The following is a 15,092-nucleotide window of genomic DNA, read 5'->3' as shown; positions in this document are numbered from 1 at the left end:
GTTACTCTGAAGAAGGGAATGGCAACCCACTCCAGTATTCTTGCCTGGAGAATCCCATGGACAGAGGAGCCTGGTGGGCTACAGTCCATGCGGTCGCTAAGAGTCAGACATGACTGAGCAACTAACCCTCATGACTTCTTTGGGCTTCCCTGGTGACTCAGTCACTAAAGAATCCGCCTACAAAGCCGAAGACATGGGTTCAATCCCTGGGTCAGGAAGACCCCCTGGAGAAGCACATGGTCAACTCACTCCAGTATTCTTGCCTAGAGAATCCCATCGACGGAGGAACCTGGCAGGCTGCAGTCCACAGAGGCGTGAACAGTCAGACATGACTGAAGCAACTGAGCATGCATACATAATTTCTTTAATACTCTTCTCTAGCTGGCATATAAACTAGGATTCAAGTGGAAAAGGACAGGGTCTGGTGGCTCAGATGGTAAAGAATCTGCCTGCAATGCAAGAGACCCCGGTTTCATCTTTGGGAAGATCCTCTGGAGAAGGAAATCGCAACCCACTCCAATATTCCTGCCTGGAGAATTCCATGAACAGAGGCGCCTGGCAGGCTACAGACCATGGGATTGCAGAGTCAGACACGACAGAGAGACTAACAAGTTGAGAAACCAAGGTACTGTTCAGATTTATGATTTCTGGAGTGAGATTCTGAGCAATAACCTACAAAAAACCTAGGGGTTGATTTGAGTATGTAATTATGTGGGAGGAGAGTCTGGACTCAAAGTGGCAGTAAATACAGACCTCGTTTGCTTCACAAAGATTAGCTCATACTTAATAATGGAGTAAACCTGTTGGACCATGACTCAACGCGCCTGAGTTATCAGGACTGCTGTCTCTACTGGCTAAACCTTCGGTATCAAGCCACTACTTCTGGGATTCTGTCTCGCTGATGTCAGCTTTGCCGCTCCGTGTCAAGAAAATATCAAAGGTTCAGGAATTTCCAGGAGAACTGAGCCTCTTTCCAGGTTCTTCTCTGCCTGATGTAAAAGGGAAACTCAAATGCGGGAAAACTTTGGGCTTAGGAGGTATGCTGGGGCAGGATCCACGAATCTACATTTTCATCAAAGGCTTTAGGCAGATTTGATGCAGCTGGTTCAAACTACATTTTGAAAAACAGAGTACAATGTTAAGAATGATGACACAAGAGCCAGCCGTTAAAACGTGTCCTGTTTTGGCAGCTTCGGAGACTAAGCCTGAATCCGGCTTCATTCACAACCAAGAGAATGAAAACAGCGGGGGAGTCTTTGAGTCAGTCCCTGAGGCGCCAGCTATGAAGAAACTCGCCCACATTCCAGGGCCAGGAGATGCAGGATCCACCTTAGCCACAGGTCTCCGAAACTCCTCGGAGAGTTCTGCAGGCTTCACCTGAGCCACGGGTCTACTGGGCTCCTCGCTGCATCCCGCTTGTCCTCCCGGTACTCGACCAGCCACTTCTACCTCTTAACAGTCGGAGTGCCGAAAACTCTCAGTGAATCCCGGGGGCAGCGGCCGGAAGCGCCCTTCAGGCCCGCCCCCTGCCCACCGGAGCCGGAAGTCGGCGACCCAGCCGGTACGTCACCCTCCGCGGGTCGCAGCGCACCATGCCCCGCGGCCCGTGCAGCCTCGTCAGGGTCTCCGCAACGCCCGTCGCGGCCCTGGCTGTGGCGCTGGTCTCGTCGCTCTCTCGCTGCTCCCTCCTGGAGCCGGAGGACAGTGTGGTCTCCGCGCTCAGCCCCTACTTCGGCACCAAGACTCGCTACGAGGATGCCAACCCCGGGCTACTGCCGGACCCTGAAGCGCCGCGGCGGGACCCGGAGTTGTTAGAGGAGACCTGCACCCCAGTGCAACTGGTCGCCCTCATCCGCCATGGCACCCGCTACCCGACGACCAAACAGATCCGCAAGCTGCGGCAGCTGCACGGGCTGCTGCAGGCCCGCGGGGCCAAGGATGACCGGACCCGCGCTGCCGGCCGCGGAGACCTGGGCGCCGCGCTGGCCGACTGGCCGCTGTGGTACGCGGACTGGATGGACGGGCAGCTGGTGGAGAAGGGGCGGCAGGACATGCGACAGCTGGCCCTGCGCCTAGCCTCCCTTTTCCCAGCCCTCTTCAGCCAGGAGAACTACGGCCGCCTGCAGCTAGTCACCAGCTCCAAGCACCGCTGCGTGGACAGCGGCGCCGCCTTCCTGCAGGGGCTCTGGCAGCACTACCACCCGGGGTTACCGGCCCCCGACGTCGCAGGTGACCACCCTGGGCCGCCCCCAGATCCTGGACTTCCCCGACTCCAACCTCTCCTCACTTCCCTCTGACCCCAGTCCCCCGTCCTTCCCCGCCCACCCCGCGCCCATCCTTTGGACTGTTCAGCACTTGACGTCTCTCCCTTCTCATACATAATGTTCATTTATCCTTTTATCAGGGATGAATTTGGTACCTTCTACGTACAGGAAGCGGTAGTATACGTTGGGGGACCCAATAGTAAAGGAGACAGGCCAGGGCAGTTTTTGATCACCCATTCCCAAAATGAATCTCTCTCTGAGCACCAACCCTTGTTCCTTTCCTCTCTCTCTGACAGCGAGTTCTACAGTTGGGCAGGCTTTTTTTTTGTTGTTGTTGTTAATTTAATACAATCTGAGTTTTTTCCTCAGGCTTTACCTCTGATAGTATTTGGATTTTATTTTACTTTTTTTATTAACAACTTTTTCTGATATCAGTTCTAGACCTACAACCTATTTTAGGAAGCTGCTCTAGGACTTTCTTTTCTGCTCTGCTTTTTTCTCTTTTGTTCTTGCATGTACTGTAGAGTTACTCTCTTTGTAGCTCTGGTCCATGGTCATGGCACAGTACTTTACTAATTTATTCCATTACTTATGCGTTTGCAAAGTTTGGGAGATCATCTAGCATCGCTCTTATTTCACAGGTCATGATGCTGAGCCCAAGAATATCCCTTGCTGATAGTCCTTTCTTAGTTTTAACGACTGAGTCAGGCCCAGAATCCAGGCCTTCTGTTTCTCTGGAATGATGCTTGTTTCCTTAGAAAATGTTTTAATAGTCATAGACGACAACAATAATAATAGCAAACACTTAATGCTTGCTGTGTGCCAGGCATGCCTCACACTTATTTCACATAATTTTTACAACAGCTCTCTGAAGTTGATGGCATTTTCACCCATCTTAACAGGTGAGGAAGTTGAGACATAGAAACAATACTTTGCTTAATTTCAAATGACTGGGTGTGAACCCAGGGAAAATGATTTAGAGCTTGAGCTCTTAACCGTTGCACTGTATGTACAACTTCTATTTGTCCTGTAACTTAAGGATAAGAATGAAAACATGACATTTTTGTGCCAGAGAGATGAACAAGTGTTAATACTTCTTGATCAGCTTTAAGGTCAAAGTTGAGGTGAGGCATCGTTTAGCTTTAAAAAGCCCAAGTGAAAAATAAGTTAGAAGTAGACTGGTTTGTCATTTCTCAAATAGCATCCTCTCTTCAGCTGTTCTGCCATCTTCAAGGGGTTCTTCCATTGACACTGTCCTGTCACTGCTCTGGGGGTAACTTATTTTGCTGACTTGTGTTTAGTCACTTGTTGAATTGCGCTTTTTGATTAAATAGCTAGACTTTTTCCCATTAATATGAGTGAAAATGTCCCACAATTTTTTAAAATTAGCTGAATGTTGGTATACACTAGTGTATACCAGAAAGGAACCACTGGACCTTCTGGGATGAATAAATTTTTGCCTTTAAATGGCATTGTGAGAATTAGCATTTGCCAGCCCTGGGTCAAAATAGTTCAGGATAAGCCACCCCTCACCATTTTCAGTCTCAGAGATTAAACCTTTTGCTTAGCTGCGTTATTATTATCTACAGACAATTGTTTTGCCTGTTTTGTACATCTGGGCTTTGGAGGGAAGCCACTGAATTGGATTTTGTATTCTTACAGAAACAGAACAATGCCTTTGTTTCTGTTTAAAGAACAGCAATAATTAGATAATAGCAGGGGCGAATTATCCAGATCCACTTAGGAAATTCTGAGGCCACAGAAAAAGATGAGAAAGATGACTTATTTTCCTAGTCAAGATGTTTCTTAAGAACTGTAATCCAATTGCCAGTTCAGTGGGCTTAATTATTCATTTCAGGATTTGAAATGAATACATACACATACATAGAGATATTTTCACAGACACATCCAAAAGACATAATTTTCTCATTTTAATTACAGAAACAATATCATATACTATTAGTACTTAGTGTTCTTATCATAGTAAATTTTTGGAGAAATGATGACTGAAATCTGTGTATTTTAAATATGACTAAGAAAACTTAAAAGGCACCCCAGTAGTTGGAGCATGATTATGAATGCTTTTCTAGTATGTATTTGTTCCTTAATTGGGGAAATAATGTAACATAAAATTCTAAATGGAAAGTTATGTAGGGGCTCCAATTAGAAAATAAACCAAATCAGAAACATCTAGCACAATGAAATACATAATACCTAAAACTTTAATATATCTTGTGTTGTTGTCAATAGTTTTTGTCCAAAGTAGTCTTTTGTAAAGTAACACGGATTTGAGAAAGTTAATTGAGAATATAAAAACTCTGTATTTAGACTTTGGATTAAAGTACTAAAACAGAGTCTACCTTGAATTCTCTCTCACCTTGTTATTAGAAGCTTTGCTAATTTTTAGTTTGATTTCTCAAATTTTCTATGCCTGATAGAAACAGTACCTATGTAATACATTTTTGCACTTCTTATGACATTCATGTCAAATCATTTTTTGTTTTCTTTAAGAAAACATTCATTTCAATTTATTCCATAGTGTAGTATTGCTGTAACATTTTATTTTTACCTTTGATGTTCTCTGTTTCTTTAGTCTTTTTTTCCGTCTTTTTTTCCATCCTCTCATGAACTAACAGTCTTTACAATTGGGAAATAGTTTTGCCCCATGTCTTTCATAAGCAGTGTGTTTACTTATTTCAGATATGTTGAAGTGTGAATAGGTTTTTAGTGTTCCTTTTTATACTTGAAACAAAATTTTCAATAATTTGAAATTGTCATTCCTGTCAATGGATGTGTGTATATGTATATATGTATATACGTATACACACAATATTTTTTTCTCCTTTCAGATATGGAGTGTGGACCTCCAAGAATTAATGATAAATTAATGAGGTTCTTTGATCATTGTGAGAAGTTTTTAACTCAAGTGGAAAGGAATGCTACTGCTCTTTATCATGTAGAAGCCTTCAAAACTGGACCAGAAATGCAGAACATTTTAAAAAAAGTTGCGGATATTTTGCAAGTGCCAGTCAACAACTTAAATGCAGGTAATGTGCCTGTTATGTTGCATTTGAACTCTGAAATAATTTAAGTGATTTTTAAACTCTAAATTTGGAAAAATATGGAAGAATAAAGTTATTCCTTTTAAAGGACCACAATTGATTTTACATAGAGAAAATAATGTGTTCTAGGTCAAGAAGATTCTATATCTCATGCTTACTATTTTCTTTGAGTTTTGTGTAAGTTAATACACAGAATTCTTGATATATACTGGATTTGTTTTTTTGTGTTTTTTTTGAGGGCAAAGTTATATGAAGCTTTAACCCCAAGCATTATTTACAAAACAGAAATTATCTTTTCTGAATTATCTCCTCCTATGGGAAATAGATGGGGAGACAGTGGAAACAGTGTCAGACTCTATTTTTTTGGGCTCCAAAATCACTGCAGATGGTGACTGCAGCCATGAAATTAAAAGATGCTTACTCCTTGGAAGGAAAGTTATGACCAACCTAGATAGCATATGATGGCATATTAAAAAGCAGAGACATTACTTTGCCAACAAAGGTCTGTCTGGTCAAGGCTGTGGTTTTTCCAGTGGTCATGTATGGATGTGAGAGTTGGACTGTGAAGAAAGCTGAGCGCTGAAAAATTGATGCTTTTGAACTGTGGTGTTGGAGAAGACTCTTGAGAGTCCCTTAGACTGCACAGAGATCCAACCAGTCCATCCTAAAGGAGATCAGTCCTGGTGTTCATTGGAAGGACTGATGCTGAAGCTGAAACTCCAGTGCTTTGGCCACCTCATGCGAAGAGTTGACTCATTGGAAAAGACCCTGATGCTGGGAAGGATTGGGGGCAGGAGGAGAAGGGGACAACAGAGGATGAGATGGCTGGATGGCATCACCGACTTGATGGGCATAAGTTTGAGTAAACTCCGGGAGTTTGTGATGGACAGGGAGGACTGGCGTGCTGTGATTCATGGGGTCGCAAAGAGTCGGACACGACTGAGCGACTGAACTGAACTGAACTGAAAGTAATACAAATGGAAAATCATATAAAAATTCTTTAGCTTTTAAAGCAGTTCAGAAGTACATGTTAATGTTTGTAAGGGATTAAGTTTTAGAAAAGAAGTGTGATTTTTTTTTCCTTTGAGGCTTTTATCCTAGAGATTTTGAGAAAGTGAACAGACATATCTGTCATAAGCTGTTCCTGGGTAAAAGGAAACCACTATTAATAATTGTGCTGGGAGAGCAGGTGGAAAACCAGGATACATGCTCACCTAGCAATGAGAAATTAAGAAAAATAATAAAAAATTTTCCCGTTTTCTAGGAATGTGTAATCCATACAGCAGATACTGATGAATCTATATATAGAGTATGATTTCTTTATAGTGTGAATAAATTTCCAAGGACCAGTGCAGGAGATGTTGGGAACAAATTAAGTAGACTAGCATCTGTTGATTTGGTGTCTAAGTGCTTTATGTGAGTGCATGCTCAGTCATGTCCGACTCTTTGTGACACCGTGGACTATAGCCTGCCAAGCTCCTCTGTCCATGGAATTCTCTGGGCAGGAATACTGGAATGGGTTGCCATGCCCTCCTCCAGATGATTTTCCCAACCGAGAAATCAAACCCCAGTCTCTTGCAGTTCCTGCATTGGCAGGCAGATTCTTTACCACTGCACCACCTGGAATGCCAAAGGATCAGAAAAGTGAAGATGTCTAGACTAGCATTTAAAATTGAGTTTTTTCTCTTTCTTCAACTGGCTATGCATTGGAGTCATTTGCAGAGCTTTAAAAATTACTTATTTGGGAAATAATTCAAGTACATAGGTAATAATAAAGGGTAATATAATGAGTATCTGTATACCTACAACTTAGTTTGATCAGATTTTAAAATTATGCTTCAGTTAGTTGCTTTAAATAAATTGAGGGCCCTTAGGCCCTCTCCAGGATCTCATTCCTTTCCTTTTCTCCCCACAGGTAACTATTGTTATGAATTGAGCATTTAAGTCATCCTATGCCAGTTTTTAATGTTTATATTTATGTACCTAAATGGGATATAATTTGCAGATTTTTAGGAATGATGTCAAACTATGATGTCAGTCTGACATTTGATTTTAATTCAACTTTGTATTTTTTTATTTAATGAGTGTAATTCTAGTTCTACATTTATACTTATGTATAGAATTACATTATATAACTACCAGTATCTAGCCATTATTCTGTTAGTGGACATTTAAGATTGTTTAAGATTTAAAAAAAAAAAAATATTTCTAGTCTCTGAATTGACAAGGATTTTTGTGTTCTGGACTTATCTGGTGGGTCAGTGGTAAAGAATCTGCCTGTCAATGCAGGAAACATGAGTTTGATCCCTGGGTTGGGAAGATCCCCTGGAGAAGGAAATGGCAATCCGCTCCAGTGTTCTTGCTTGGGGAATCCCATGAACAGAAGAGCCTGGGGGGCTATGGTCTGTGGGGTTGCAGAAGAGTAAGACACGGCTTAGCAACTGAAAACAACAATAAATTTGTGTTTTACTGATTGGGTGAGAGCAACTTTTTGGAGGCAATATTAACATAATGGTTAAAATCATGGGTTCCGGAATTGGACTGTTTGCATTTGATTCTTGACTTTGTTATATTTTTTAATAACTCTCTGATCTTTATACATCACAAGTTCCTTAATAACTATGTCATGGTTTCTTTCTGTGTAAAACAGATATAGAAATTGTACCTGCCTCATAGGATTATTGGAAGGATTATATTAGATTTATTCATGCAAAGCATTAACACAGTACCTGGCACAGAGTAGCTGCTCGAAAATACTTTAGTTATTTAAATACCTTTTTTTTAACATAGAAAGGTGAAGTTGAATGTATTTTTTGTAATTTATTCTTATTTAGAAATTTAGCTGCATAATTTTTTTAAATTGTGTTATTTCAAAAATATATATGATACATTTTTAGGTCAATACTAGCTAAAAGTTATTTACCCCATCATTAAGTTTTACTGGTCAGAGAGGCTGAAGCTAATACAGTCCAGATTCTTTGTATAGGAAATTACTTTTCTATTGAAGTTTTTCTTAGTTTTTAGCTCTTTCAAATAATGCAACAGTGAACATCCTTATAGTCTGGTTTTTGCACTTGAGAGTTTATAAGATAAACAAATATAGGTAGACTTACTGGATTAAGGAGCATGAATATTTTACATCTTGACATATACTTCCAAATTGTTCTCTGAAAGTGTAGAAAAATTTATATCAGCAATATATGAGAATGCTCATTTCCCCTAATTCATCCATTAGTGGATATTATTAGTCATTTTGACTTTCACCAATTTGATTAGTGAAAAATGATATCTAGCTTTAATTTGTGTTTCTTTGGTTACTTGTAAGGTTGAACTTCCTTTCATAGGTTTATTAGTTATTTCATTCCTTCTGTGAATTGCCTCTTTATAAACCTTGGCCATCTTCTGTTGGATTATTGTTTTTTCTCATTGAACATAGGTACCCTTTATGTGTTATAGATATATTAATTATATATTCTTTACTATTGTTTGACCAAAGGATAAATGCTTTGCCTATTTTGTGTCAAGATCCAGGGAGCCTAGAATGAGTTGCCCAAGATAATTAGTGGCAGAGTCAGGTCGCATAGTATGATTTTTCCCTCTTTCTCTCCTCCTTGACCCTTTGTTTTACCTTCCTCCTGACTCCTCACTTACTCTGCCCTTTTTCTTCTCTCCTTTTTTATATCCTTCTCTGTACTTTCTTCTTAATAGTTATAAAGTAAATTGTTGTGTAGTTAAAAGAACTATTCAATAAATGTCCTTTGTTATTGCTAATTTTCAAGTTGGGGATTAAAACCTTTTATAACTTTATCTCCCCTCTTCTAACCCTCTAAAATTAACAGAATCAAACTATGTTTTATGTAGTAAGTCCTTGGCATTCTGTAGATATTCAGCCTTTGGAAAACTGCATAAAATAGTAACCCACAAATTTTACTCTTTTTTTTCTCAGACTTAATTCAAGTAGCTTTTTTCACCTGTTCCTTTGACCTGGCAATTAAAGGTGTTAAATCTCCTTGGTGTGATGTTTTTGACATAGATGATGCAAAGGTATGTATTACTTTTGGAGTTTCTTTGCCTTCTTTGCATGGTTTTCATTGTTGTTATTTGAAGCAGCTTTTCAAAAAAGAGTAGGGAACATTAAGTGTCTTGGACTATCTCATAATTTTCTTAACAAAGATTAATTGTTCAGATAGGACCTATCTATTTGTAAATAGTTTGTGTTCATAAAACTCTGGGAAACATTCTTCATTGTGATTTGATTTCTAGGTCCACCCGTTTGAAAACCTACTTAACCCATCGTCAAATTTTACTGCCGTGAAGGATTGTAGAGCTAATATAATCCAAATTCTTCTTTTTATAGGGTGAATGGATTTCCAAAGTTCAGAGAGGATGAATGGATTTCCAATACCTATTCTTTTATAACATTTTCATAATATATTGAGTTCTGTGCTCTACCTGGTGATGGCAGTAATTCATCTACAGTTTCTGCCTGCCTAGTTGGTATTCCTTTCTTTCCTCTTCATTCACATGGCTTCTTTGTAGAAGCCAGCTGTTTTTGGAGCTGTTCCAGTGTATATTTCTATCTTTAGGCTTCTTCCCATATCTTTTTTTCCTCATTTTGTACTCTTTTTTAAATGATTATTTTATTTTCTTAAGTCTTTAGAATTCATGATACTGTATTTAATTATAGTTTTCATCTGCTCTGTAGAATTTCTAGAGTGAGGATTTTTTTTTCTGGCTGTTTTATCTGTGTAGCTGTCTTGTTTTTAATTTGTATGTTTGTATAGACACTAGCACCTTTTTAATTACTCATCTTTGCAATGAGTTCAGCTTTTACTTCTCAAGTGGCCAATAGGGATGAGCCTATTGGTTCAAAGATAAGTATTGTGCCTTATAATTTAGAGTTTTTCTCTGAGATTCTTTGCAGAATACTTCATGTAAAGATGGATGGTCAGTATGTTTCCTGTAATGGTGTTACAGGCTGTCCAGGAAGGCTCCTCTTAGACTTCATTGTTTTAAGCAAGGATTGTTGGATTTACTTCTGCAAGTATACCATGTGCTTTGAGGATCTATCTTCTGCTGGTTTTTTTTTTTGTTTTTCTTCTGCTGGTTTTATCTGAGATGTTTTGTTTGATTTTTTACTGCATTTGGCAGTCCTTCCTCATGTATGGTGGTGGCTCAGGGTACAGAGGATTTCTAATCTCTTTGAAAGGAGCATTTGCCTTTCTTTTTCTGATTCTTGTTTTTTAGAGTGATTTCTGAGAGAAAAGAGCAAATATATATTTTCTATTTAAGAGCACTTCCAGTTTTTCATTATAAAATATGTTTGGCATAGTCACCAGTAGTTATCCTTACCAAGTTAAGGAAATTTCTGTTTCTTGTCTGCTAAAACTTTGTTTATTGTTTTTAAAACTAAGAATGTGCTGAATTCTTTTGCTGGCATCTAGGAAAATGACTATTTTTTCTTCTTTAATCTTCTAGCATAGTTAATTACATTAGTACATTTTCTAGTATTGGATTGTGCTTGTATTCCTTCTTTCTTATGATAGATTCTTTTATTGACTGATTTTCCTCCTAGTTAATGTTATGTTTCTTGTTTCTTCGTGTATTTCTAGTAATTATTTATTAGATAATGGACACTGTGAACATTACAGTGTTGAATACTTGGATTTTACCTTTTAAGTGTTGAATTTTGTTTTATTCTGCAGTTAAGTTATTTGTGGATCAGTTTGATCCTTTTGAAGCGTCATTCTTCCTGAATTTCATATTCTAGACCTGGCCTTACAAAACTCAGACAGAAGACTTTACTTATACACATCTTTACTATTAAAGTATGACCCTTTGGCATCCAGATTGAAATCCTGGATCTCTTCGTGTCTGTGGAAGCTCTCTACTTAAGCTGCTTGGAACGTGAATATCTTCTAGCCTTGTGAATATCTCCTAGCCTCTGCAGTTGATCAGCTTACAAATCCCATAACATTAGCAACATAATCAAGGGGATTCCCCCCACTCCATGAGTTTTGGAGTTCTTTTCCTGTGTAGCTTTTTCCTCTCTTCTCTAACCTGCTAATTCCAGTCACTTCAGACTTACTAAACTCTGCGTACTGACTCCTTGGCTCAGCAAGACTGCTGCATTCTGCTTGACATTCTTTTCCCTGTGTCAGTTTCAGAGTGCCTCTTCTTTTTCATTTCTGATACTGTTTATGTTTTATTTCTCAAAAAGATTTGGCAAAACTTTGTCTAATTCTTTTTATTTTCATTAAAAAATTTTTTACATTGCCCTTTTTGTTAACTTCTTGATTTAATTACCTCTTTAGCAACCCACTCCAGTATTCTTGCCTGGAGAATCCCATGGATGGAGGAGCCTTGTAGGCTAGAGTCCATGGGGTCGCAAAGAGCTGGACACAACTGAGCGACTTCACTTTCACTTTTAATATTTGTTGAGTTTTGTTTTTAGTACATGGCACTGGCCTGTCCTTGCTCTTGCTTTTAAATTTACAGCGAGCACTTAATTTCTCTAGGGACTTTGCTGGGAAGAATGGTTCATAACGGCTACATAGTCTTCTCTTGTACCTCTTTTGGATTGCAACTTTTTATCCTCTACTTTTGGTGTTGGATCAAATGATACATTAATACAAGTTTTAACATTCAGATAAAGGCTACCTTAATCACCAACTCCAAGTTAAGAGTTCTCCACAGAAAATCTACCGTTCTTGTCTGTTTGATGTGTACTTTTCAATCTTTTAATGTATGTGTGTATTTTGGTAGTAAATGGTATTGTACTATATTTGTTCTACTTTTTTTCTTTAGCAAATGTCTTTTACAAAAATACAGAAATTTACAAAACAACTGGCATTTATTGAATAGTGTCTGTGTGCTAAGGGCATTTTTGAGAACTTTGCACAATTCTGAGGAGGTGCTGGAACTCAGCAGATAATGAAGTAAATCTCAACTAAATTATGGAATGTGTCCAAGATTTCAAAACTCAAAATGAAAGAAATCCAGCATTTTTAATAGATCTGTGAAAGGCATAAGACTCCAAACATTGAAAATAACTGCATAAATTATAGCTTTCAATTACTTCTCAGGAAAATGAAAAAAGAAGATTAACATATTTTACTGCTAGTCCACACTTAAGATGTCAGCAGGACTGGTCTCCTCTGAGGGCTGTAAGAGAAGGCTCTGTTCCAGGCTTCTCTCAATGGCTCACATTTGACCATCTTTCTTCTATACGTATCTGTGTCCCATCCTTCCCCCTATCTTGTTCTTCTTTCATTACCAACAGTAGTTAAACAACATAGACTGGGCTACCTAAAAAAACTCCAGTAGGGTAAGAATACTCTGGCCATGACAGGTTCAGAAATGCCTAATATTGCCCCATCACACTAAAATGGGCTTCCCAGGTGGCTCAGTGGTAGAGAATCCACCTGTCAGTGCAGGAGCTGCAGGAGACACAGGTTTGATCCCTGGGTCGAGAAGATCCCCTGGGAGACGAAATGGCATCTCCAGTATTCTTGCTGAGATAATCCCACAGACAGAGGAGCTTGGCGGACTACAGTCCATAGGGTCACAAAGAGTCGGACATGACTGAGCAACTGAGCATGCTTGCACACTTTAACAGTAGTTGGCGGTCTGATCTATTGCCTGTGGTGAGGCCAACAAGTATTTATTATTCTTAACCTGCTGTTATCATTCAGCATTATGTCTTGGAGATCTTTCCACGTCAGTTCATGTAGATCAATAAATAATCTCATAGTATCCATAGTATGTGTACATTATAGTTTATTTAATTGTCTACCTTTTAATGAAGTTTAAGTATTTCTAGGATTTTTTTTTTTTTTTTGGTTCCTATAAGCATTGATATTCTAAGATATTCTTGTACATTGTCTCTCATGTTCCTCTGTGATGATTATTATAAATGGAATTAATAGGTCTTAGAGATGTGTGTCTTTTGTCAGTTTGTCCTTTAGAATGTTTTATTATATTAATACATTCCTTCTAGTACCAATTTTCCATAGTCTTGGTCTACTTTTATTGCTATTTTTATTACTGTTTTTGGTTAATTGAACCAAAGTAACTCATTTTCTATCTGGTTTCTACCTTCCTAAAGTTCTTTAAAATCCCTGACTCACTGTGAGCAGCTTTCTGTGCTATAATGAATATTTTTCTATGTATGTTTTCTTTTTTCTGTATCTATCTTTGCTATCATCTTAATATAATTTTAGAAGAGAAGGGAGGCACGCACCTGTCTTTATCCCACTCTTCTGAACTGTCAAGGATGCTGGGATTGTTGGCTGTGAATACTATTGACTTGCTCTTGCAAGTCTCTACATTCCTATTCAGGTTTGTGTCTCAGCATAAATCTCTGGGTCTCACCGTTAAATGCTTGAAATGGTAAAAAAAAAAAAAAAAAAGAAATGGTAAATAAAAACTTTGTAACTGCTAAGATTCTCCTTTACTTTGTGTAGAACAGTGATTAAACAATGTAACCTTTTCTGAGAGATCATTATTAAATCAGAAAATCTGTTATATTAATAAAAATGTAAAGATTTTTGAAATTTTTGTTTTTAGGTTTTAGAATATTTAAATGATCTGAAGCAATATTGGAAAAGAGGATATGGGTATACTATTAACAGTCGATCCAGCTGCACCCTGTTTCAGGATATCTTTCAGCACTTGGACAAAGCAGTTAAGCAGAAACAATGGTAAAAACTTTTTAAAAAAGCTTTTTTTAATAGGGTTAAAGCCCAGTTAAGCTTCTGGAAAATGTTTTATAATGGGTGATTTTTAAAAATAGATTTTGCTTTTATGTTTTTAAAAAATAATTATACTTACAAAATAACTAGATGACCTATGTAAGTTATAAAGCATGTACACCCTCCATTCAACCCAAGAACTGGAACATTAGTAATAATTTGCGTTTGTCTATTTATGTACTTCTCTGTGATTTCATTTTCCACTCTCCCCTGGCCCTATTTACTTCGTATCCCCTTTGCAGACTATTCCCCATTTGGTCCATATTATTCCTTAGTCTCTATAAAATTTTTTTTTATTATGAATGTATCTGTGCCCAAATGACATGCTTAGTTTTGCTTAGAGACATATGCTTACTGTATTTTGGGATTGTTTCTTTCCCCCTCCAACATTACATTTATAACATTTATCACGTTGTTACATATACTATAGTTTATTCATTTTTATTGGAGTACTGTATTCAGTAATGTTCAATATTCAGTAAGTAAATACCATAGTTTATATCATCTTGTCAGTGAGCATTTGGTAGTTTCTAATTTTTGCTATATTTTAAATAGTGAAATTGTACATGATTTCTGGTATGAATTTTTCTAAGTTTTATTTTAAATGAGAGTTTCTCATCAAAAAGTCTCTTTAACATTCATACTTCTCAAAGTTTAAAAATACTTTTCATAATTTGAACCTTTGATAGAATCTAAATTGTTTGACAAATAGGCCTCCATGAAAGCTTGTGTATTCACAGTTGGAAATGAAAATCTTGTAGTAAAATGTTGTGACAGAAAGACTGAAGATGGTGCATTTGATTGAGTTTGTGGTATTAAGTTTTATATACATAGAGAAGTTGTGTGTGTGTGGATGACTTTAGTTTGTGAAATTTCCTTGGGTTAGATGGGAGTTAGGGAAGAAAACCAGATTTAGTACATGTGGTTCCTAATTCATGATTTATGATGATGGTTTGACCTAAGTGTTTGACTTTAAGATAGTGCAAAAATGATGCACATCCAGCAGACGCTGT

The 15,092-nt window shown here is 38.1% G+C and overlaps 1 protein-coding gene across 2 annotated transcripts in view; it reads left to right on the top strand.

Moving 5' to 3' along the window:
- The first annotated feature begins 769 nt into the window (after window positions 1-769).
- Window positions 770-15,092, top strand: part of MINPP1 (multiple inositol-polyphosphate phosphatase 1) — a 35,038-nt gene continuing 20,715 nt past the window's right edge. Inside the window, exons 1-4 of one of the 2 annotated variants that reach the window (XM_043476106.1) lie at window positions 770-2,229; window positions 5,114-5,311; window positions 9,273-9,370; window positions 13,895-14,028. In XM_043476106.1, coding sequence (XP_043332041.1) covers window positions 1,593-2,229; window positions 5,114-5,311; window positions 9,273-9,370; window positions 13,895-14,028 — 1,067 coding nt within the window. In that variant the 5' untranslated portion in view covers window positions 770-1,592. The remainder of the gene's footprint in view (window positions 2,230-5,113; window positions 5,312-9,272; window positions 9,371-13,894; window positions 14,029-15,092) is intronic. The other variant, XM_043476107.1, reaches the window with a different exon arrangement.

Source organism: Cervus canadensis, chromosome 8 (genome assembly GCF_019320065.1).
Source record: "Cervus canadensis isolate Bull #8, Minnesota chromosome 8, ASM1932006v1, whole genome shotgun sequence".
Lineage (NCBI taxonomy): Eukaryota > Metazoa > Chordata > Mammalia > Artiodactyla > Cervidae > Cervus > Cervus canadensis.
This window is presented reverse-complemented; position numbering and strand designations above follow the sequence as displayed.